The sequence below is a fragment of the Athene cunicularia genome (genome assembly GCF_003259725.1).
Source record: "Athene cunicularia isolate RWA chromosome 4 unlocalized genomic scaffold, athCun1 chr4_part2, whole genome shotgun sequence".
NCBI classification, from domain to species: domain Eukaryota; kingdom Metazoa; phylum Chordata; class Aves; order Strigiformes; family Strigidae; genus Athene; species Athene cunicularia.
The window spans coordinates 6613232-6639629 of NW_020799099.1; the positions used below are offsets into that span (position 1 = coordinate 6613232).

A 26398-nucleotide genomic window follows, 5' to 3' on the forward strand; every position below is an offset into this window, starting at 1 on the left:
TCTAGTATTTTTACCTCGCTACAGGTGTACCGATCAGACTAACTACAGCAAATACTGCATACTTACCATGCCATAGAATAAAATAGAACATAAGCAACTTCATGAAAACGGGTATCTTTCAAGAACATCAAGACGACATTAACACAGAATAGTATTAAAACCTTCATTTTGCAAGTGATCTGGGGAGGAAGAAAAAGCTGCTAGCACACTCACTGATTTCCTTAAACTCTGAATACTTGATAACCATCTCTAGAACCTATTTCTGTAGGTGATAATTAAACTGTCTTGTTTTTACAGCTGCTTTCTTCTTGAATTGTTGAGCTATTCAAAGGAAATCAGAAAGCAGAATTCCAAAACCTATGGCAAGTGCCCAAGTGTCTCAAGTGTTTTTGAAAATCTTTATGCAAGTGGCATGTGTCTTTTCTACTTCTTATTTGGGCTATTTTTTGTCTGCTAGTTCTGCCCACAGAATATTTTATTTCTTCTGCTCCAGTTACCTTTCTTTGAATACATACATATTTGGGAGAGGGGCGAAGCCCATTTAGAAAGCTGCATGAGAGCTGCAGGTCACACAGTTGTGCTGTGCTGCCTAGGGACTCCTGCACATCTGCCCCAGGAACAGCTAAATGACTAATTTTGCACCAGTTTTACTCTTGGTCAGGCATGTTTTGTGGAAATGTTCCCCCCACACCATTATCTATCCACTTCATCTAATACAGGTTCCTCTTTCCAGCGGAGGGCTGAAAAATAAATACAAGAGATTGTATTTGAATTTACAAGACAGTAACTTTGAATGCAACAGGTATTTCTATAGATTAGGTGGATCAGACCCATCTAGAGGTATGGTAATACAATTAATAATGCAGCAACTTCCTCTTTTTCCAACTGAATTGCAGCATGTTTTTATCTAAAATAGAATATTTAGATAAAATATTTATCTAAAATAGAATATTCTATTTTTATCTAAAATAGAATATTCAGAAATCAATCTTCTCATCTAATATCACTGTGAAAAATCTTTTTGTTTTGCTTTCCAATAAATGGGTATAACTTAACATGTACAGAAGAAACATACTTCACCAGGAATATTCACATAAACTTTTAAAAAAAAATTAACTGCCTTAAAAAAAAAAAGAGATATCTGGTTAAGTATTCCATCTTTCAACTGATTCAATGCTCCTACAGAAAACAGATCTACATTCATAAAATGTAATTTTTGATTTCAAATATGTATCATGCATCATGGTACATACTGAGAAGAAAGAATCTGTGCATCTTAATAAGCACCCATATTTATATACACTCACACACTGGGTACTCAAAAATAAATAGCATTCACTTGAACAAAAGTATACTTCCAACAACAGAATTTCTCTATTAAATCCATGTTTATTGCTTAAGTTTTATCACAGTGGAGATTAAATTATGCTTAATCATCCGGTCAGTGCTTTTGTACCTTCTTCAATGCCAAAAAAACACATTTAAACCAAGTCATTCATACACTCGAAGTCTTAATACCATCCCACCGTTCATCGCCTCTGTGTGCTCCTTTAGTTGCCACAAACTGCAAGATTGTAAAAAGATATAGCTAATAGGCTTATTTATAATACGATTTTCTTCAAGTATTCAGAAAGCAGTACAAGTAGCTGTACTGTATATTAGAAACATATCTGTACTGTTATTTATTGCTATAGGATAGAGGCTCCTGATGGAATGATAGTGAAATATTGCATCACTGTGTATGAAGATGAGCTCAGCATTCTGTAATCATCACAACTCTTCCCGTGTTAGTGAACAACACTAGGTAAAGGGGTTCCTTTCCTTTCTCTTTCAGACATGGGATTTCAAATAAATAAAGCATACACTCACAACATGTGTAGTGCAAATTCCAAGTAAACAGAATGACATGGAAATAAACTCATAGTTGCCAACTGTGGTTCAGCAGGGCAGTTATGATTTTATGCCCAGCACCCTGCATCCCCACCCTTGGTGCACACCAATGCCAGCGTCCCATGTCGGCGACAATGATTGAAAGAGATTGTTGCAGGGAGGGGCCGTAGCAAGGGAAGGGGGAGACGACCACCTCTGCAAACCTTGCGCTTGGGTGGCCAGGCTTCACCCCACGCGTCCCGTCAGACCTTGGGAGGAGGCTGGTCACCCACCCAGGGAGCAGCCTCCCATCCCGCATCGGAGAATTCGTATTGGCAACTATGTGAAACATGGATTGCGTGGCCCAGACTAACAGAAGGTAATATTTTTCCAGATACTACCATTGAAAGAGAACATCTACAACACTGCGATTTAGAAAGAACTTAATAATAATGAGAATTAATAGGATAGACATTCAACGTTGGGAGGGTGTGGGGTACATTTGCTTGCTGTTTTTTTTAACCAAACCCCAAATAGTGGTTTGATTCTGCACAGCTCTAGGCCATGACAAAACCTTCTGCCTTGAGCACAGGGCTAGATCTTTTTTTGTTGCTGTTTCATTTATTTTTCTTAATTATGCAAATCTACTTCCCACACAGCCATATTTTAAACTGAAATAAGACTCCCTAATATTTTCATGGCATAAATTATATATGCAGAGAAAGGCAACGAATACAATATTGTATAAATTAAAAATGAGGACATACTGTAGACTTACTCAAGACCCTTTTCTCCAAAGTACTGATAGTGAGCAGAAGAGTCATGCAGCTTATCAGTAAAATGAGTACATATTTTTGACATTTTTCTTCAGTGCTCATTTTGAGTTTTTTTTAATTTCTGTGTTCTCAGTCTGCAACTTGCTCTTTCTTGCACAAAGACTGGGATTTTTTTTTTGTTAAAAACATTCTTATACAACATGTTGAATCTTCCGCAAAGGAAAACACAGAACTAGCACTAAAGCTCTCAGCTAGAAGATGGATATATTAAAATAATAAAAAAATAAAAGGGAAAAACCTCTGCAAATAAAAAGAAACCTCTCCTCACTTGGGACACACACATTTAGCTTTTAAAAACTGAAAATTCATAAATACAATCTTTGTATAACTTTAGAGAATTAAGGCTTCTAAAAACTTCAGTGCCAAAATAACCTCTCTGCATTACTATTAAGAATAAAATATTTTCCACTTTAGGTTGTGCTTGTTTGTTTTTTTTAAAGACTTTTCTTAGTTCTGTAGAATTTTGTCACGTAATATTACATACTGAAGGGGGAGTGTTAGAACTGCTTATTGAGGTTTTAAGTAGTTGTTAGACTAAGTTACAGCGATAAAATTCGATTACTGATCTGATTCATTACTACTTTACATGGGGCAGTTGGCTCATTTCACTTTTTTTTCATGCTTAATGTGGCCATTTCTTCTATATTTGCCATTTGGTATCCCATTGTGGTAATGTCCATTGACAACGCTATGTTCATCATTTGACCAAAGATGTTTGCTTTGTTTGCGGATAAATTTTGTCATCCTGGCCAAAATATAATAAAGTAAGGCAGCACCCACTAGTACAACAAAGGCAATATCCAGTAAGAAATACTGATATAAAGAGATGCTGTAAACAGCGGCACGTAGATGTTGGGCTCCGTTGTGACGGAGGATGTAATTAATCCAGTATACAGTCCGATTAACAGGATGACCAGGTTGGTCTTTGTGAATCTCAGACAGCCTCTGGGCCCGCTGTCGGTAGCTGTGGGGAAGAAAAGAGAAAGAGTGAAGAAAGAAAAAAAGGTTGTCAGTGCTCTGAGCAATACAAGCCTGCAAACATGTAAATATATTTAAGCCTCTTCAGAGCGTATTACCATAGGATTCTCGCAGCCAGCACCATACAGAGGGCTAGATAATCTGTCTTTAAATCAGTCCTTACAGCTTATTGATGAAGAATGACTGGAAAAGCAGACCTGTGTGCGACTAAAGGCAGAAATCCACCCTCCAGCAAAGCGATGAAGAGCCAAGCTGACCTGCTGCCAGAGGGGAGTCTTATCTAATCCAAAATGAATCCTACCCAGTGAGACACATTTGCCCTTTCCACTGTGAAGTGGCAACATACCCTAACACAGCACTCATGTATGCGATTGTGCAATTGAATTACTAGACAAATACAGAACAAAATTAAAAACTTGGTTTTGATTGCACAATAAACTATTTCTTCTTGGGTCCAGAGTTCAGCCTAAAACTTATTTTTGTCAACATACTGTCCCCAGAAGCTGATCTTGTCAAATTCCTTCTCTTCCCCCTCACTGCACCTGTGGGGTCAACAGGTTATTTAGACAGAACTCACCTTTATACTAAGGATAATTGCACAAGGGAAAGGTGATGCAACTGATGTTATCAAGACCTCTTTAGTAACATTCCCCTTCGTTGGGGTTCTGCTGCTTGCTCCTCACAGGTTTCTCCTTTCCCAAGGCAAGTGCCACTTAATGACTTTGCTTCCGTGAAAGCAAGAAGCATTGTCAGCACCGTACTCCAAAACTACAGTTAGCTTGGTACAATAAACCAACAGCTAACACATCATTATTTTAAATCTGGATACAGTCTGAACACCACAGATGTTTAAAACAGAACAGTTGGAACAAACCTGTAAAGTAGCTTCCCTTGCACTTTAATACCCCTGAGCAAATTAATTTTCTGGAATTAGTTATGAAACCCAGCTCATGAGCTTTTACTTATTCCACCTGAGTAAAAAAAAAAATAAAAATACAAAACCCAGACTGGAGTCTTCATATTCATATGAATTTGTTAGAACACTGCCATTTGCAACAAATGCAAATGACCCTCCTGACCTTAAGATAGGTATTACTGGCCAGAACAGGAAAGTAATATTGTTGTTCTTATTTTAAAATCCAATCATGCATCTTTTTTCTAAAGAGGCACTCTTTTTGAATACCTCCATATTTTTAGCTAAGTTCCAAACATGCCACCCTACAATCATATCTATATATTTTGCTCCAGGGCCCTTAGTGAACACAACAGACAGACTGCTGAACATGGAGTAATCAAGACACACAAACAGAGACATTGGCCAGCAACAAGGAGTAAGTCAGGAGAGGTTTGTTTCTATAACCTTTCTGCCCTTCACATGGCAACTGTTGCAAAAAGCAAATGAGTCAACTGAGTTTTGGTACACTGAGCAAGCAGTTTAGCACCTACCCAGAAACCTGATCAACTGAGTCATCTTGTGAAACAGGACAACCATCCAAAGACTTGCCCCAATTGTACACACAAATAAATCCCAACATGTGTTTTTTTCCCTTGCACAAAGGTTCTGTATATACTATTTAACCCATAACAATAACTTAAAGTAAAAGCAAGAAACAGTTGCTCATTCCATACCTGGGATCATTAATAACTTTTCTTAGGGCTTCATACAATTCACTCTCAGTGACAGTCTTCCAATTTAACAATATTCCCATGCCTTTGGCCTGCACACGAGTCATAGTATCATAATGGTCTCCGAAAAGGGGAATCCCCACCACTGGGACCCCATGGTACATGGTTTCAAAAATGCTGTTCAAACCTCCGTGACTAAGAAAAGCTTTAATGTTAGAGTGACCTGAAAACAGAATAGGCATGAAGATTAAAAAAAAAAACAAAACAAAACAAAAACAAACATCATCTTGTTGTAAAGTTGTTGAAGCAACAAGGTACAATACATTTGTTACCATGTTTCTGTGGCTGCAATTCAGGAAGGCAAAAATGAATGCCACTTGTTCTAAAGTTCTCCTTAAACCCACTTCACTGAAATTTCACATGCATTAGATGGTTTTCTTATACACTAAGAGAGGGAACAGCTAATGCAAAGAAAATTTTCATGTATATGAGTTGTGTAAAATTATTAATGGAGTAATTAATGTACATGGTTTACTCCTGAGTAGCTGCAGGTGATGACTACAACCAATATAGCAGTACATATGAGGAAAAACCCTCTCTCCCTGGCTCATTATTCATATGAAATACAACCTATTTAATGAGAGGACAACTGATGTTACATTCTCTCTAAAGTTTCACATGCCTTACTTAAGGCTAGAAAGATCTGACAATAATGATAACCGCCTTATGTAATGGAAAAATGAGAATGCCTCAGAGCAATTTAGTAACCAAAACAAATCTACTTGCTTTAAAAGTCATTTGCCTAATTTATTATGATAAATACTCAAGCTGATATGCACACATGTTTAATATATTCAGCAGCACCCATCATAGCACTGGAGATGTTCTGCAAACACAAAAGCATCCAGGTACCCCAGAGACATCTATTCTGTGGCCCCTTGGATCTGCAGAGTACTCAGCTACCCTTCAACAGTGAAGGAAAAAAATAAAATACAATACACAGACCCTAACATACATACTCTTTACCAAAAGATGGAAAAATATCAAGTTTCATCTCTGCACCTGAGAACCTGGAATATCTCAGGTTAAACAGAAAGGGTATTGCCGGCTTGCAACACATGGCCAACTTCTGCTAGAGGTTCCTTTGGAGAAAAATTAATAAATGTGTATGTATACAGCAGTGTGTATAGACCCCTAAGACTTGTTTTGATACAATGTGAACAGATTTTGTATGCTTAGTTTTACGACTTTTCCATGAAGACCAGTGGACACCATACCATGCTTTTTCATAACAGAGAAGTTAACAGTTACAGTCATCAGTTCCCTAAAATAGCAGAGTCAAGAAAATTTCTTCTTATTTATCTTTAATAATTATTTTCCCCTACACTGCATAGCTTCCATGGTACAGAAGACACTTGTCAAAGCATTTTCCCATTTATTAGGCCAAATAGGTCTTTGGAATAACTATGTCCTCCTACCCTATCCACTCAGACAAAAAAATGGGAGTAAGTACCAGGGAAAGACAGTTAACATCAGAAAGGTGTTTGATTTCACCATCTTGAAATTCTGACAAATTCTATATTCCTGTTCTATAACCTCCATTACATAAGTTACCCTAGCTCTATATTGACTGCTAATTCAGTAGAATATTGTTGGAGGAGCAACCTGAACTTGAGTGAAAATAAGCAATATATGATCAAAATAGATACTCACCAAGGAGGTCATTTTGTGGTAACCATTCTATAAGCTTTGTATTGTTGCCCAAATTCCTTGGTTTGTTTCCTGAAAACCTAAACCAATAAAATCAAATAGAAGCTGAGTTATCAAGACCTCCAAAAATCAATAAACTCAAACCAGAGAATCAAAACAAATGATCCATGAGCCCTAAGCACATTTCCAGTTACACAGTGATACTGTTTACTGTTACAAGAAAACAAAATATCCTCAAAGTGCTGTAAATGGCTAATAACTTCCAACTTCATGTCTCATGATTCAGTTTCCTTACAAACTGGATTGAAATGCAATGTTTTCTGTTAATAGAACAGCAAGATAGTTCCCTCTCAAAGCATATATAACTCTTACCTCTAAGACTGGTAGAAGGTTTTATAACCTCTCTATGGTTCTAATTCCATTGTTTTACTGAAGACTCTGGCTGCTACTAGGTAAATAATTCCACTGAAAACACCCCACCAGCACACAAATAATAATCCCTACCATCAACATGAGGTGTTCCCTTTCAGTTGGCCAGTTTCCTGTAGCTCTTGGTAACTGCCACCATCTTACTTTAAAAGGAATTACTTTTCTCAGGAAGGGAAAGACTGACAGCTCAGCTTATGAGGCAAGAAGCTATTGATAAAAAGTTTGGGATCAGACTGGGAGACAAATACAGTTTTCTTACTTGCTCAACTGCCTGAAACCCAATGGCAATGTCTTGCTCACCAGAGCTGGAAAAGTTTAGCCCATAAGATGCAAGCTCAAAGTACAAACTGATTTACATATTTGTGTTATATACAGTTAATATAGAAAGTTAAATATATTCTAAACAGAAAAGAAAGAGGAAAAAAATTACAAGTGACTACTAAGAGCACAGAGCTCTTATGACAGCTCCATTGAACAACATAAAAATATTATGGTTACTAGAAAGCATTAGAACTCTAACTTCACAAAGAATCACCTACATATTCCCAATTAAGCAAGCTATTAAAACTGGCTTGTACATTCTGTAGGTTGAAAAAAGCCTACATTATTTACACTAAGTTATTTAAAAGCAAATAAACTATGTTACTGGTTTTGGCTCTAATTAACACTCCATAATCAGAAGTGTATAAAGAACTACAAAAATTTCACTGATTTGGCATCGTGACATAAAGACTGCCAAGCAGTACCACCTTTCCAATTTTCAGAAATACCCAGTATAAAACCACCTGAGTCCAACACAGGCCATAGGTCAATGATCTAAAGAACAAAAAACCCAGAATCAACAAACCACAAACAACGAAGTAAAGTTGGGTTCATAATATCATATTTAGGTATTTAATTATGGATCTCAAATTCCCACGGGGGTGACAAAGCCACTTGCTCAGCTCTCCCAAAGATCATGTCTTACTTCTAGTCCCAGGGACATCTTCCCACTCCACAAATCACGATGGAAAGATACAGCAGGTGGGTTCCCTTATCCAAAAAGCCATTCAGCAGATAATAGATTGCAGATAACAAAATCAGAACAAAAGGTTAAAATATCCAAACATTGGTAAGGAAACACTAGTGAGGAAAATTAAAAATTTTAACAGAAGGCTTCAACTGAGATTGTTGCTTTTGCCTTAAAAAAAGCTACCCCCAAGAAAAATCCAGTAAAACTGATTTATTTACTACAGAAAGTGGATACTTCCTACAGAAAAACATTCCAGGGAAAACATGATCAAAGGATAAAACAAAATAAAAGCAGTAACATCAACTGGGACTAATAATTAATTACAAACCAAGCAGTGTTGCAGGCTTCCTAACAAACGCATAGTGGCTCTAACCCCAAACAAAAACTGATGAGATCTTTACTACAACTACCAAAGGTTCTGTGCCATAGCCTGAAGAACTTCCATTTTCCTGTTCATTAGTGAGGGTCACTATTTGAATTACACACAGCAGTAAAAACAGTCCCAAAGAGATGGTGGGGAACAGGCCACTAAATAGACTGCTAATACAAGTCTGAAAGCACAGCAAGCACAGCAGTCAAACTGTAAGACACTGATTATTTGGAAACCAATGGTTCATATGAACTCCTCTGAATTATATTCCAGAGCAACTCTCCATGTGAGGCAGAGCTGACTAAACAGTTCTTGGATTTTTACGGTGAGAGCATCACTCAATATGTTTTTAGAGCTGAGAAAGCTTATTACTGACTTTTATTCCTGCAGATTTTTCTTCCTCCAATTTCTCACAGAAGAGCAATTATTAAAGTCTGTGTTTACAGATAAAAGAAGAGAAAGGGCCTGAAAAAGCAAAGAAGAAGAGAAAGAAGAAAGAAAACCTAGGACAAAATCAGCAGGTTGTCATTCTTGCTCCCTAGGGTGGCTTCTTTATCAGAAATGATGACAGTATGTCACAAATGTTATAACCTCAAACACTCTTTTCACTGTCTCCAATCCTTCTAGGATATAAACTCAGCATAGGAGTATAACCTATGCCTTATTCTGCCACAAAATCATTACCAGGGGACTTCAACATTTCCACGAAGAGTGTCTTTCAAAAGAGTCAGGTCCTCTGTGCCACCCAGACTGTCTCAATTTCAGCTTCTGCAGCTCTAGATCAAGATGGCACAATAGGAAATAAGCATGCTTCAAATCACCCCAAGTACATCTATCATTGCACTTACCTCCAAATAACTCTCTGAGGCAGTCTTGCCAGAGCATGTGCTAACTTATTTGCTATATCTTCTGACAGGTATTTCACTCCAGCTCCAAATGAGACGAGGACAAAGCCATTTTCATTAGCACCATTCACCCAAGTTTGGAGATCCTGTTAAAGTGAAAATTTATACTGAGCACTGTAGAAGCATAGGTAAACTACAGAAACAGAATAAATAAAACATTGCTTCAGAAGAACAGCTGTTGGACCCTATGTTACTTCACAAGCCAAGTTTCGAGTCAAACATTTTAGAAACCACTGAGTACAATGACTCAGTGATTCAGAATCCATGGTACAGGCTATGAAGAGCCAAATCCTTCCGGCTTCGCTTTAGTTTCCATATTAACAACCAGTTTCATAAAACAATCCGCCCTTTCTTAACTAATCAGTTGACACACATTCACAAGTTAACACATTACATTTTAACTCTGCAAAATATAAATAGTTCTATCTCATAGTATCAGCCTGGAGGTACAGCATAGGAAATAGATGAAGTCTGACACTTAACTGTATGATTTCTAGCCTTAAAGAAAGTGAAGTGAAACAACTTCAAAAGGGTGTTTTTCTTTCATTGATATAAAAACAAACACAACTTGAAAGAAGCCAGAGCTTCAACAAAAAAGCCCGAGTTTCCACTGCTCCATCATTCCAAAGTAGCAAGGAATGATACCACATCTGTATGGCAAGTACAGGGTGGATGTCCCTCTTTCTTGGACCTACATATTTTATCTTACTTAGACCTAACTGTGCGCCTCTTCCAAGGCAAGTTATCAATATCATATTAAATATACACAAGTGTAACAAAGGTCAAAGCCCTTTCCATCCTTAAGCTCATCCTCCCCTTGTAGTCACTCTGAAATTGAGTCCCTTCAATGCAATTTTTTCTGACCCTCTTTATTCAAAGGCTGCCTCAACTCTGGCAAGGAAGGCAATAATACTGAAAGCAGAGGTCTGCAATACTGTGCTGTTCAGCGGCACTCCGAAAGCAGAACCAACATCAGTCTCCCTGGGGTAACCTGACCACCAGGCCATGAGATTCAAGTTCGGAAGCAGCAGCTTTTACAGCATGACACCCTGCGACGATGGTTCTGCAGCAGTGTCAGGCCCTGCCTTCTGCTGCAATGGGGCTTTGGGCATCTCACCAAGAGATGCTCAGCCCACACGCAGGCACCAGCAGGAGAGCCGTTTGCACAGCCACAGTTGGTCCAGGGTTCCATTGCACCAAACACCTCAGTGCCTTGGGTCCAGCCACCAGGTATTCTTCCACAACTGATGCTTTGGGCTAGTCAGAGTTCAGTTGAAAGGAGACTGCAACATCTGGACACCGACACTGAGTTGGTGAAAATGGGGCTTGAGTCACCAACAACAAGGCAAGCCAGCAGACACCACTACCAACCACCACCAGGACAGCAGGGCTCAGCAGAGTCAGAGGAAAAACCATCCTAGCATACAAGAGAGTGGACCTGCCAGCTAAAAACAAGTATCAGACAAAAGAACAATGTCATCTGGCTTGAGGGGGTTAAAAAATGATGGTTAAAAAAAGGTAAAAGCTTCAGTGTAACCTTTGCTTTTGGAAACAGATTTAAATTCTATTTTTCCAATACAACTGTTGGCAGTGGAAATTAAAAGAAATTATACCACTGACATACAGATATGTCAGTCTGCTGAATAACAACTTGTATTTTCAGGATATGGTTTAATTCTGGTCTTGCCAAATTTAAGCGTAACCCTGCTCAACACTAGTACAGCAATAGGAAATGAATAAAATGAATATTAAGGGCCCTGTTCACAATGCACTTCTTGTCCTGGTAATAAATAGCAGGCCAGACAGTAATAGAGTAATGCTGTGCTATCCTATCTGAGCACAAAACCACAAAAACTACCACAAAAACAAGCAGGTGTAATGAAGACCTGCAAATTACACTGGGGGTTGTACACTAGCCTATGCTATGCAGTGAAAAAGGGATTTTCAGCCTCTCTAGAATTCACACTTTCTCATTTTTCTTCATCCTTTTCCACTGCACTTTGCTTTCATTTTTTTTTCCCCTTTATCTGTGGAGAGAGGGGGGGAAAAAGGGAAAGGAATGAAGTGTCTGTGACCTACCTGCCTTGAAGCTGAATCATTTATTATGGGCTGAACTTCTGACATCAAAGTATCCAAGTGGGTTTGTGATTTAAAGTTTGTCCTTAAGTTTTACCTAAAGCATGCTGCAAATGTACATATGCACAAATTTACAAACGAAATGCACAAATATAGTCTAGGCAATGAGTGCATTGAGAACAGCACTGCAGAGAAGGATTTAGGGTATTAGTGTATGGAAAATGAATGCCAGAAATGTGTGCTCTCAGCCCAGAAAGCCAACTGTATCCTAGGCTGCATCCAGAGCAGTGTGGCCAGCAGGTCGAGGGAAGGGATTCTCTCCCTCTACTCCACTCTCATGAGCCTCCATCTGCAGTGCTGTGTCCAGCTCTGGGGCCCCCAACAGAAGGACATGGACCTGCTCGAGCAGATCCAGAGGAGGCCACGAAGATGATCAGGGGGCTGGAGCACCTCCCTTATGAGGACAGGCTGAGAGAGTTGGGGGTGTTCAGCCTGGAGAGGAGAAGACCTTATAGCGGCCTCCCAGTACTGAAAGGGGCTACAGGGAAGCTGGGGAGGGACTCTGCATCAGGGGGTGTAGGGATAGGATGAGGGGTAATGGTTTTAAACTGAAAGAGGGTAGACTTAGATTAGATATGAGGAAGAAATTCTTCCCTGTGAGGGTGGTGAGACACTGGCCCAGGTTGCCCAGAGCAGCTGTGGCTGCCCCCTCCCTGGCAGTGTTCCAGGCTGGGTTGGACGGGGCTGTGAGCAGCCTGGGCTGGTGGAAGGTGTCCCTGCCTGTGGCAGGGGGATTGGAACTGGATGATCTTTAAGGTCTCTTCTAACACAAACCATTCTGTGATTCTATGATTATAGTTGCTTTTACTTAGTGGTTCAACTAGTTATATTTTGAACTATTTCCTATCTGTTGTTTAAAGCTAAATAGAAAATAAACTTTTGTGGGCTCTAGGACAAACCATTCTGAAAAGCAATCAAGTACCATGCTGTAAAAGACAGCCCTCTGCCCATTTGTGACATTCAATCAAGTCATATTCTGAGAGCTGATGTCACCTGTTACAAGGTGTTTTTCTTCTGACAATTGGAAGCAGCCCAACATTCACAGGCTCTTGTCTTTATAGGGCACTTGCCTAACCCTGATACCTGCTGGAAGGGGCAGAGGCCTGGAGGTTTCTGGAGTGCCTTTTTGATGACGACTCCATGACATAGGTGCTGAAGAAGCCAACAAGAGAAGACACTCTTCTGGACCTCATACATACAAACAAGGAAAACCTTGTCTAGGATGTAAAGGTCAGAGGAAGCCTTGAGATGGAGGAGTTCAGGATATTGAGAGGACAAGGAAGACAATAGCAGCATCTCCTTGACATCAAGAAAACTGACTCTGGTCTCTTCAGAGACCTGTTTAGAAGAATCCTGCGGGATACAGACCTGGAGAGAAGAGGGGTTCAGGAGAGCTAATCGATATTCAAGCATCACCTCCTCCAAGCTCAAGCACAGTGCATGGTGATGAGCAGGGAGTTAAGCAAATGTGGCAGGAAGATTAACAGAGGACTCCTGGCAAAAATCAGGTATAAAAGCAAGCATACATGAGCTAGAAACAGGGACAGGTGGCCTGAGGGGAACACACAGGCACTGCCTGAGCTTGCAGAGATGGGCTTTAGAAAACCAAAGCCCATTTGCAGCTGAAGGTGGTAAGGGACATGAAGAGCAGTAAGGTATATGAGCAGCTAAAGGGGAAGCATGGCCCACTGATGAATGGGACAAGGAAGATGGTGACAAATATATGGTAAAGGCCAGGTACTTCATGCTTTCTTTGTCCAAACCTTTACTTGCTAAGGCTGGCCTTCAGCAATCCCAGGTCCACCTTACCTCAATGAAAGATCAGGCTAGGTTACTTTTAATTAAACCGGATATGTGCAAGTATATGGGACCTGATAAGATGCTACCAGAAGTGTCAGCAGGTGATTAGGAGCTGGCCAGTGTCACTGCAAGGCCATTCTTGATTATCTTTAAAAGGTCAGGACAATTAGAGCAGATTCCTGTGGACCAGGGGGGAGAAGAAGAAAAGCTAAAGTCACTTTCATTTTCATGAAGGAGGATCTAGGCAATGGGCTGCTCAGCCTCACTTTGATGCCTGGAAGGTGATGGAACTAATAATCCTGGAGATCATTTCCACACATATTAAGGACAACATAAATGGAACAGTCATTTCAGCAACAGCATGGATTTACAGAGGGAAAATCAGCTTGATCAACCTGATAGCCTTCTACAGTAAGAAAACTGTCCCAGTGAATGAGGTGAGAGCAGTGGATGTTATTTACCTTGACCTAAGTCTTTCCACACTGCCTCCCACCACAGCCTCACAGACAGACCGGGCTGGCTACACAAATGGACAGTGAGGTGGGACTGAAAACTGGCTAAACTGCAGGGCCCAAACAGTTGTGATCAGTGGCACAAAATCCAGCTTGGAGGCACGTTTGCTTTTCAATAAGGACAAAAAGAGGATAGATGGCACTACTGCTCAAATATTTCTCATTCAGCACTGGGAAGTCCTCCTGCCTGTGGCTACTTACGCTTGGTCAGACACATGGTTTCCACTGCTAGAGATCAGTCTGTTCTAGCTGAGGAGTGGCTCCCAAGGCTCCTGCTCCTCTGTGCTTAATTAGAAATTCCGTGAGACTTCACAACTCTGATGTAGTCACAGAGTAAAAATTATAAATCATTATGTAAACATAGAGGAGCTATAAAATATTTCCTTATAATGGAATTTCTAAAATAGCATTCACAAATACATGTATAACAACAACTATCTATTAAGTACTTACAATTTTACGTAGGGGACAAAAAGAAAGGAACTTTACTATGCACCCTGGAATTAGTGTCACCCCACAAACAGGCTTTTGCATTTTATTGTTTCACAATAGCAAAGCAACCTGCCTCGCATTATTATGGCATGTTTCATAGACAAACCTTTGTAACCCTTCCCTTTGAAGGTAATTCCACTGCTTCAGTGGAACATAACACATACAAAGAGGAACTTAAAATCTTGACAGGCCAGACAAGATCCTAACATCAGGCTCAGAAGATGGAATTTGTTTGCCATGTTAAATTGGATTACATTAAAAATAAAAAAAATCAAGAAAATAAAAAATGTTTTCTTTTGTGCAAACTGAAGTTTATTACCCGAGTGCTCTCTCTCCTGACCCACTTCCTAAGTGTGGCAACACACAAATGCACATTTGCAAGCTCTCAATCTGGGATCCAAGCGACAGACGCTTGCATGGAAAGATTTTAATTAACTTCAGAAATTGGGCGTGCTTCCCCTACAGAGAGGTCCACACAACGAAGAGACAAGTGAAATGAGATTTGCCATGCTCCGAGTTAGTCAGGTACAAATGAACTCTGATCCAACAGGCATCACAACACATCTGCAACAGGCATAGACATAGCTCAGACAGAACAGCCTACATGGCTACCATGGGCTTCCAGGCCAGAGCTGGATAATGCCTGGCCAATCCAAATCAGAAGCAAAGGAACTTGGAAGTTGTCCTCCAGGTTTCTTTTAGGATGATGAATTACAAAGAATATGTTTTTAATTCCTCACAGAGACAGGGTCAAAACTGTCCTGTGCCAACCTCAAGAAGATCCAGAGGAGTTTCAACTTAGCTTGTCCTATTTTGACATCAACTGAAAGGTTCTATTTTTCCCCCACTCAAATATGTCCTAATTTTACTTAAGCTTTACACTGTGCTGGTAGTAAGAGGAATTGCTTGCCTGCCTGCCTTCTGATCTGCAGCTCCTTTCCATTCTGCTTCCTCAGAGGGGTGCTGGAGGTATCCATGCATGGGTCGCAGAAAATGTATTATAGACTTGTCAGGACAAGGATTCTCCTTGCATACACCTGTGTAATTCCTGGTGTAACACAGCCTTATTAAATGGGATCACCAAGCATTGATAAAAGTGCAAGAGTTGTATAAAAAAAAAAAAAAATAAAATCAAGAAATGAACACGGGACTTACACTGCCTCCTTGTAGAGCTCCTTGAGTTTGTCACCTGGAGGAGTCCATTATTCCCAGGTTCCTTTAACTTTTTATAATTATTTTTCCTGACAGTTTTTTAGTACAGACTTTCTAAACTGAAGATTGAGTGAAACTGAATCCAAGTAAGTGGTGTTCACAGGTCTTTGGTTGCAAGATAGATCTGAATGTCCTGGTACAATTAGCTGGGCCGTGGCACAAAGGCTTAGTATTTCCTTGAACTTGCCCTGTTCTTTATGTGGCACACAAGGTATAGAAGTGACACTCACGGCAGACAAAAAGAAAACTATGATCTTGGCACACAAGAGACACTAAATACTTCATCAGCTTTATTACTATGGCTATGTATATCCCTTAATTCACACATATACATTCCTAAGATTTACTTTAGGAAGCACACTGCAGTGACTGATGCAGGACAAGCAGCACAAGATACAAGCTTTGAGTGATTCTCACAAAGCCTGAATCATGGAATAGAACACACTGGTGCCACAGAACAATTTTGTTTGCCTATAATTTCAGCATATCTAGCCACTAGAGCCTTTAGTCATCTTCCTACCTTTCCATTTATTAAGTCCGTATTAGCCCTAACACCCCAAGTATCAGTCTCAGTGAAACAACTGCTCCAACACTGTATGCTAAAATGTTTCACAGACACCTAGGCTCATGCTCTATGAATTCAACCCTTCCTTTTTCTTAAATCCACTTACACTTTTGACCTCCAGCACTTTCTGTCTTCCTTATCTAATTACGAACCATGAAAACTCACCAAGTCAGGATGAGTCATTAGAGCCATATTCATTAAAAGCAGCGTTCCCTGTTCAGGCAGCATTTTGCAGCTCTTTGCTTGCAGCAAAAAAAAAAGCTATCTCCTTCTGCTAGGTTTAAATGATGTTCAGGTTCACTGTAAATTCAGTGTGACTTTTTTAATGTAAGGAAAGGATACTTAGTATTTGAAATTACAACTTTTGAGGTGTAAACCTCCAGTAAATATCTGCGGAGGGGGATTATTACATGACAAGCTGCATTATTGAGCCTTCCTCAAACTCTTCTTCAAAGTACAACTGAACACAGAAGGAAACACCTTTGACTTTTGCAGTTAATTCGAACTTTAAATATACATCATCGAGACACGCACTTCTTTAAATGGCTCTCTCTTTCAGTGACTGTAAAAGAGCACCTGATCACTTTTTTCAAATAAAGTACCTCCAGGTTTTTTTGTGTAGAAAGAAACACTCTTCCCTCAACTACCTTGAAGTCCCAGCATAGCCAGACAACAACATTGCTTCGCTGAGGCTACTCCGAAAACTTGACAAACTGACCAGTAACTTAGAAAGAGATAGCTGGATTTCCCCTTCTGAACTAGGCATTAAACCTCAAACAATTATAACCCCCAAACCACGATGAACCTGAAAGCTGAATTTTCAGTAGAATTTCTGAAAAAAACCCTTAGATTTAGGCACTTACATAACTTGCAGTCGAAGAAGCATTAAAAATGTAATTATTATTCTTTCTAAATTCACACTGAAAACAAGCTGACATTAATGAAGTATTAAATTGGATACACAGGTGCATACCAGGATTTTCCAGAAATTTTAAGACACAGCTGACAAGTCTGGGATTGTAGAGGTATTCACAAAAATAACTTGAAGGAGGGAGGCTGTTTTCTCCAGGCTATCTCAACAGTCAGTAGAGAGGCTCATTCAAAGGATAAATCTGAGCACCTACAGCTAGACACGTCATACCTTCTTGCCCACCCCCAACCCCTCAGCAGGCACAGTATGACCTCAGAATAGGTTGACCCATGTGAAAGACAGAAAACCTGTCAAGCCTACTATATCACATTCAGTTTTTGTACTGAATTATGAACTACATTTTCTAACTGAATTTTGGGTGTCATCCAATTATAGCTTTATATCCCCAATAAAATATTATCTAATACATACATTAATTACCATTTTCACTTAGTGACTTAAAATAATAATAATCAATGCATGCTTAAGGGAGCCTCAATTACAATACTGTGCCAAATTCTGTCAGGCCTCTGCCTATTTTCATGTTAATTTCTGTGCAAATATATATTCTTTGGGCAGAACAGTATAGTAAGAGACTGAAATAATAAACTCTTTTGAAGCTCCCTGCCTGTTCATTCAAATACCTGGTTTCACACAAGGTGACTGACTGATCCTGGCACACTGAGTCCCAGAGGAGGTACCCACTCATCTTTAACCATATTCCACATAAGATGCGCTTTCTAAACCCTTTTAATAAGTGATAATTAAGCACACTTACAGGTCTCAGAGAGGTATGGCACTTGCATGGACCAGGCAAAGGTGGTCAGACAGCACTACTCCCCTCCTTCCCTAGGCAGGGAGATGTCACATGGTAGCAGACTGGCCTTGTGGCCATTTCTCCCCTCTCAGAGTTACATGCTTGTTTTTAAAACGCCACCTTGAGTTTGTCATACATACTGTTCATAGGCTGCCTAAGCAGGCTTCTCCTTTTTCAACATGGGTAGCATTTATTGCAGTCAGAGCTCTGCACAGGAGCAGACACTATGACCTTGCTTTGTTCTCTCTTCCAAGTTTGGTTGCCTACGAGTAATGATTTCTATGTGGCACTATGTTACTGAAGAGTGAATGTTTTTGAGTATATACTGAGGTCCTCCCTGTGCTTGCATAGGGAGAATAAGCACTTACTGATCTACAATGTACTATAGGCACAAGGGGGGAAGGGGGGGAATAAAAAAAAATAAAATAAATCTTTTTACCATTCTCAGACAGGAATGCTATTGTGCCAGCCCTACTATGTGAGCTTTGTTCTGTTTGATTTTCTAATTAGCTATTCTTAGCAGGCTTAGATGCTAAATGCACAGCTGTGACTATAGAGTGAGGACCCAGCTGGCAGTAACCAGTGGTGCCTAATACTGAGCTTTGTTTCAGATAAACAAAGTACACAAATACAAACATAACCGGGTTTAATATCCGAAGCTTTCCCTGTTCAGCTGCTCAATTCAAAAGTGTAATAGCACAAATGCCTGTTCTTTGAATATGGTTGCAAACCACCATTCCCCAATGGAGAGCACAGGCATGCTATGCAACTTCTACAAAATGCTGCTTAGAGTAGACAGAACCAGATCTATTTCAAAATAAATAAATAAGAAGCCACATGAAGTGATCTTTAGAAAGGAGATACTCACTAATAAACAAACAGAAAGGTACACAGACCATTTTTATTAGTGTCCTAACTTTTCTGGCATCTTCTAAATAGTACTACTTATGTGAAGTGCTTAAATGCTATATTAATACATTTTTAACCTCATTTCAAACTTTACCAAAAATCATGTTTCAGCACAGGTATTGAAAGTCATATAGATGGCATTATACAATCTTTACAATCACTGAACAAACAAGGTCCTATCATATAATCTGAAAGTTATAAAATGTCAGTCTATAGCAAACTGAATGAAATGCCATCACTTTAGGAAAAGTATGCTGTTTGCATTTACTTGCCATGAATTTGTCAATCAGTTTACATCCAAAAATAGAGTTCTTTTTATTTGCTTTAACAAGTAAAGGACAAGGGACACCACAGCCAACACCCAACTGCACCAAGCACCTCCCTGCCTCAAGGTATCCAGATGCCTTCTGCTGGCTCAGCTGCACACCTCCGCATCAGCTAGCACGTATGTCACACTCTGAAGGTAATTTTTCCACTAACTAAATTCCTGCCTTTTAAAAGCGATGGCCACAAGGCAAACGTGCTCATCCCAAGGTTTGTTCCTTTGCATATCATCAGACAGTTCAATTAATAGCAGCCATACTGCTCCCAGCCAAGACAAGATCTTTCCCCACCCCACCATTTCCCTCTGGATTAACTGCAAGTTAATCATTCTCTTTCCTCAGGAACAAGTTTCTGTTGGCCATCAACCTCCTCTCGCTTGTGATCTTGTAACTAAATGTATTAATCATTGTCTCTCCTGCTCTCTTCTCCATTTATCCTACTGTCTGAACTCAAACGGAAACTTCTACAAATGAAACAGAAAAGGTGGGGTATTGTTAAAGTCTCAATAAGTTTCGATCTTGTCTTCCCTAGATATCTGTATACTATTAAGATGCTAATAAATCTCATTCTATTAAAGAGATCCACTATATACAAAATCCATGCAGTTAATATTCACATTTTTTCATATTTTGTAGTTCATATGAGCATAGAGTAAGACAATTCCAAAACCAATACTTTGTAGACATTAAAAGAAGCATACTCAGATTATAGCATTAGACTAAAATCCTCTATTTCCTTGCTGGTTAAAGCCATGCTAATACTCTCAGCTGGGAAACAAACAGTAAGATCTGAGCTGTTTTCTTAGGACCCCAAGCACTACTCTAAGTGCACTGTCATCACATATTAATCTAACAATGCTGTTGATAAAGTGCCTCTTCAGTAATATTAGATACAGATTCAGCCTTGTTGAAACACAGACCTTCTCCTTTTATATTTCTCACTGTTTATTTGCTATATACATATATCTACTGTATATTTGGCTTATCAAATAAAAAAAAAGTCTTTAAAGCCTTTGAAGCTTGTCAATGTCTAAAACGTTGCATTTTCTTCTCCCTGACCTCCACTGCCTCTACCCATTCAACATCCAATACCGACAGAATGTTTAAGTCTATTTAACTTTAAAGAGGAATGAAATTCAGACTCAAATGCAGGCAAGAAATACAGTACTGCAAGCCTTTGTCTTTTCTCCCGTATCTCAGCCCTCTCTAGTTACAGGCGTATCCAATGAAGCCTCCCAGAACACGGTCTACCTAAAACTAAAGGTCAACCAGAAAACTGCCACGCAAGTACTTCCCTGATGCAACATTCTGTCAAAAATCCATTACTCACTGGACCTTTGGCAAACACCCTGGCAAAGCAACCTTGCCTTTCAAATGAATGGAAGGTAGTCAAAAATATGAAGCTTGCCCTTCAAGAGAGGTTATTAAAATCACTGCATACAGTAGCAGGTGCAGAGGTATCCCCACATCCAGGATTCAAATTAAAAGCTTTGTGGACATTTGCATCTGGGGTATATTCTGTTTAAAAAATACTGAAAGACACATTCACTTTCCTAAGCATGAAGCCCTGTCATATAACTTGCAAGCATACACAGAAAAGTTTGTGATTATTAAACATAAATGCAAACCAAGGTTTTGCCAATCCTCCTGTAGTTTCAGTAGGTGCATATGTAGTAGAAAAGCTGGACAAGTAAGGGTTAAGGAAGACAGTTTTAAGTACAGAGAATATTTTTACTTACTCCATCTATAGAACATCAGGTCAAATTAAATTGTAGCGAATACAGTAAGAAGAAAATTGAAAAGCAGCTGAATTTTAAATCCAGACCTCTGCATTACAGACACTGACATAGAGCCCCATCCATAAATCCACACTATAAACTAATTTAGGTGGAAATTTTATCTTTCATTGTTCCAGTACAAAACCTGTGCTCTGTGGATGGCAGGAGATATAATGCTAACCTGCAGCTTTGATTTAATAATGGCAAGTTTTTCTTTATTTCCTTTTCAGATTAAATAGCTTTCTTTTCTCCCTGGAGTTTATCTCCTCCCTTCTCTCTTTTTTTAAAATATATATAAGCACACACCTATGTGTGTGTGCATGTATGTATACACACACATAATGTATGTATATTTTTATAAAATACTTATTTATTTTCAACAGGCCATCAGTCATCATCCCTTCTTTAACAAGCTTAAGATCAACTGTCTTCTGAGCCTGTGTTTAAGTGATAAGATCTCACATCCTTCAATAAGACCTCTCTAATCTACTTTTCTGCTCCTCCATTTGGTTGGGGTGACCAGAATTGCACTCAGAAACTCTTTGGAGGGCCCCATCTATATGTGTGTTCCCCTCGCCTTCATCCAAAAAGTATGAAGAGAGATCAAGCACCACACTGGTGCCTGCTAAGCGATTCCCCATTTTCACCTCTTCCAGGGTCCCTGATCCCACCAGGTCTGGATGCAGGCAGGGCTGCTGATACAGCAGCACAGCACTATGCAGGATAAATCCCTGTAGCAGCTGCCAAGTATCCTACCTCCACCTTCCCAGACTAGGGTTATCTGACCCCAGCACTGCATGCTGCCCGCAGCATTCCCTGGACAGGGGTAATTCTACTCCGCAGTTTTAAAAAACAAACAAACAAAAAATAAAATCATTAGGACAACATTGTTAATAACAAAACTTCTGTTCAAGGTGCTGTTGTGACCTACAAGCAGCTCACTGTCAGGATTGCTCCATCAGGATATAAAATAAGACTTTACTTCAGGTCATCTGTAAAGTACATCCACTGAACAAATTAATGTACAGCAGGTTTCAGCCAAACATGGATTGACTCCCTGAAACTATAATTGCCTTGAAGGCAATCTTTTCATGAGAATAGCATTATTTGGAAGATGCTTTTTTAGACAGAGGAGCTGAAGATACATTACTGATTTTCCCAGCACTCTTCAAAATGTCAGGTAAGAGGTGCTTAAAGCCACACCACAGAAGAGATTACACAGTACCTGCTCTCAGCCACTGCCACCAGGTCAGGGAGCCAAGCATGGGACCATCCCTCCTTCTCCCCAACCATCATGTCCAGTTATTCCTCAGCAGCTTCCACCCTCTCCTAGAGGCCCCTGCCACAGGCACCTCACCACCCCAAACAATGGGTGCTGCCTAACATTAACCACAGACACAGGATATATAAATGCCCAAGCAGATTACTAGCCAAACATGAGTTTTCTACTTCACTGAAATAACCTCTAAGCATCTAGGACATCTGAAAAGAAAACCTGGCTTGATTATAGAGATTATTTTTTTAAAGTCAGTAATACTAATGATCAGGCTTTCTGCTCTTAAATGTCAGCTTTCAACACATCCCAATTTCACAAATTATACAAACATGGTATTCAAACTCAAGCAAATTCCAAATGCTACAGAAAAAAAGTATGCCTTTGGAAATAAGGTCCGTATCTATCTTCTGTTTCTCTGCATAATGTTAGAAGATATCCTACAGTATGCTAGAGAAGTAGACCATGGAAAAATTACTAGCTCATTATTTATCCTACACAGGTCAGTCTTAAAACCTTGTAGGTTAAAGCACTGCACAATACCAAAGTGAGTAAGTCTTGTTTATTTGTGCATTCCAATAAAAAAATGCTGAATTAGAATATTTAAAACAAACAAAAAAAACTACGGTTTCTAATAGTACCTTATATTAAACTGATTTTTTTGTAGATAAAGCAGCATTTCTGTTGCTTTTAACTTTCGTAATTTGGCCAATGCAACGCCCAAGGTCTGTATCTTGAATTTTTCATTGCAAATACACACAATCATTTGAGCTGAAGAACCACCTTGTATTAAAACCCATGAACCAACTAAATTTGCTGCTTTTTGATGAACAGCACAGGCTTGCTAAAGAGGTTTAGTGTTCATTCATCAGACCACCAGATGCAAGCTTATGTTTGGCATGCGTACTTGGAGGACCTGCCTTCCTGACCAAGTTTTATTGGAGATACTTAGCTGGTTTCTGAAATCAGCCCTGTATCCTTTGCCCTGTCTCTTACACTACACAGATGCTGAGTCACATATCTTCCCAAATTTAAAATGCAGCAGTATAACAGGAATAGACATGGTTCGTCAACCTAGGCATACTGGACCATCTGAGACTGGAAACTACAATAGTTTTATGACTGTGGGTATCTGAAGAGCTCAGGCAATGCTTACTTGCATAGCAAAGATCAATTGGGGGAGCGGGAAGAAGCTTTATGTGCAAATATATTTGAGCCAAAATACACATGGTTCAGCACAGAATTTACACAGTGCCCCATAATCTCTATCATCCTTACCAGACTTCTTGCCTCATCAGCAAACAATCACGTGCATTTTAAAACAGCTCTAGAACTGCTTCACATCACCAGAAATTTACTGCCAAAAGTAGCTTTATGAGAACTATTCCCCAGACTCAGGAAAAAAAATGATGGTGCTATGCCACACGCAAAAATCTACTGCTACAGTCTGCAAGAGCTTAGAGATGGTGTCTTTGAATTTGAATGAAGGAGAAAAATCTGATCTGAGGAATAAAACATGTCTTTATTCTTCCACCTAATTTTAAAGATAAATACAAGCACCAGCTAACACATGCCTAGTAAACATAAAACTTCGCAAGAATCAGGAAAAAAAACCAACTTTTTAGTGAAGATATTTCAAAGCCACCAATTTGTTACATAGATCTAGATCTATATAACGAGATTAGATAAGAGATCTACAGGGAGGAGTAAGTTACTATAATTACTATCTGTTGACAGCTATGGCTGAAAGGACAGCTTCCAATTCTGAAATGTGAATAGCTGCCTTTGTAGCATAAATTAGTTCACTCAGGTACGAAGAATTAAAAAAACCCAACCCAAAAACCCTGTAATTTGTCTGTCTTTTCCTATCAACAACAAATGGCATTCAGTCCAAAGTACCACCTCAAGATCAGCATTGGAAAAAAGCAGAGGTAGCTATGAAACTTCAAAAACTCTGCAGATGTGGAAGAGAAGCAGCTCAATTTACAAACTACAGCGTACATGTCATTTTAGTTTATGGGGGTTTTTTTTGTAAACACCGACACAGATTTTATCAAGTATAACAGTTTTCAAACTGCAGGATCCAACCTATGTCCAAATGGACCTACATCATCAACCAGCTGATAGAAAAAAGCCCTTCCGAAACACTGTTCAGCTGCTTCTCTTGCAGCAAAGACACCTGCTCATTTCCAATGCCCTCTGTCCCCTCCTCACTGGGTACTTCCCAAGGCAGCAGCTTGTAGCACCCCTTGGGTTTCTACCCTGATTCAAGGACGTATTTTATCAGGCTGATTAATGCCTAACTATGTATCAACCTAGTCACAAGATATAAATGCCATAGCAGAGGTTTCCCCATTGTTTCTTAAAATGCATGTTACTTTAGAAAGCCAGCTTCCTTCAGCTTCGCAAGATCCCTCTGGACAAGAAAGAGGCAGAGGAGCCTTTTTCTTTCTAATGGCCACAGCCAGCTATCTGGAAAGTACTGCCAGGTAACACACTTTATAGTTTTAAGTCAGTGATGACCTTAAAGATTTTATATTCAATCTGTCTCTAGCTTTTGATCTTTTAAAGCAAATTTTGCTCACGCTGTCCTCTATTCAATTCAAGATACACTCTTTTTTGGAGTTAACTATACAGACCCTGAACTCTTTTCCACACGCATGTAAGATTTTATTCACTTACAAGCAATGGGTGCAGCCACATTAACTATCTTCTCATCTTTTACAGAGCACATTATTTATGCGAGAAGCACCTTCTAAATCCACGCACTTTAACCTGTGAAAATAGCACACTAGCTACCACAGAAGACGACTGTGCAGCATCGCCTACCTACACTGAGCTTTGTGAAGCGAGGATCAGTCCTCACACCACGATGAAGCAGAGTAACACAAGTTATGCTCAGCTTCATCCACCTGCAGCAGGGCTCTGAAGAGCACAGGAGGAAATGTGCCACCATCAGGCATTCTGGTCCCTGACATACTGCCTCTCTGTAAAGGGCAAGGCTAACCCTGCTACGCCGAGGAGAAGGCTCCCAGGTGCCAGCACCGCGCCGTGCCGCAAGGCTCCGGGCAGAGCCGTGACCTCCAAAGGACCCGCCGCTCTCCTCGCCGCCTCCTGGCTCCCGCCCCGCAGCACCGCGACCGCTGCCACCGCGCCGAGGGACACTGCGCCAGGCGCAGCCCCACATCGGGACGCCGCCTCAGAGGGAGAGCACAAAGGAGGACAGGAGCCTGGCGAAGGCTCCCCGAGTCGTCCGGGCAGGCTGCGACCCGGAGAGCCGCAGGCTACACACTGCAGCCGTAATTGCCGTAGTGCTCAGCAGCGGCTAAAAACCATGCCCGGGTCGCGAACCAACTGCACGATCGGGCACTGCTGGTTTCTGGCCTGTGCAGGGCAGTGAGAACACACCCCAGTGAGGCCAGTTCCCTTCCCGGGTGACCGGCGAGACGCACAGGTAACATACGGTCCCTGCAGGGACTGCAGCCTGCCCCTACCTGAGTACCGTGCCAGCACGGCAGCAGCTCTGCTTCGAGTCTGTGCATGCGCCAACAAACTGACTTTAGCTACATCTATCGTGGCCCCCGATCTGAGCATCCCCCACAGTGTCTCTTAAAGACATCCAAAAGGCCAAATGCTGCTACAGGCACTTGTGTCTCCCTATCACACACCAGCAAGCATTCGGTTCACAGGTGAAATAAAGCTTCCAGCTTGACATACTGAAAAAAACCCTGGTTTACCTGATCCAAAACACTCTACAAAGGGAACTCACATGCAGTAAGTGAGGATGACTGGGGGATCTACAAAACCCTCCCATTGCCCTGAACCAAAGTATGAATGTAGATAGGACAGGGACAGACCAAAGGATGTCACGTTTGTTTCTCGCCTATGCACTATTACATGACATCGATATTCAGCACCTCCTGATACATGTTACCT

The 26398-nt window shown here is 40.2% G+C and overlaps 1 protein-coding gene across 1 annotated transcript in view; it reads right to left on the minus strand.

The window, feature by feature from the left end:
- Window positions 1-1369: 1369 nt before the first annotated feature.
- The window catches only part of UGT8 (UDP glycosyltransferase 8), a 39331-nt gene continuing 14302 nt past the window's right edge, over window positions 1370-26398 (minus strand). Inside the window, exons 3-6 of the mRNA XM_026848047.1 lie at window positions 9679-9821; window positions 7023-7099; window positions 5313-5532; window positions 1370-3669 (exon numbers count right to left, since the gene is read on the minus strand). Of these exons, the coding sequence (XP_026703848.1) occupies window positions 3306-3669; window positions 5313-5532; window positions 7023-7099; window positions 9679-9821 (804 nt within the window). The 3' untranslated portion in view covers window positions 1370-3305. The remainder of the gene's footprint in view (window positions 3670-5312; window positions 5533-7022; window positions 7100-9678; window positions 9822-26398) is intronic.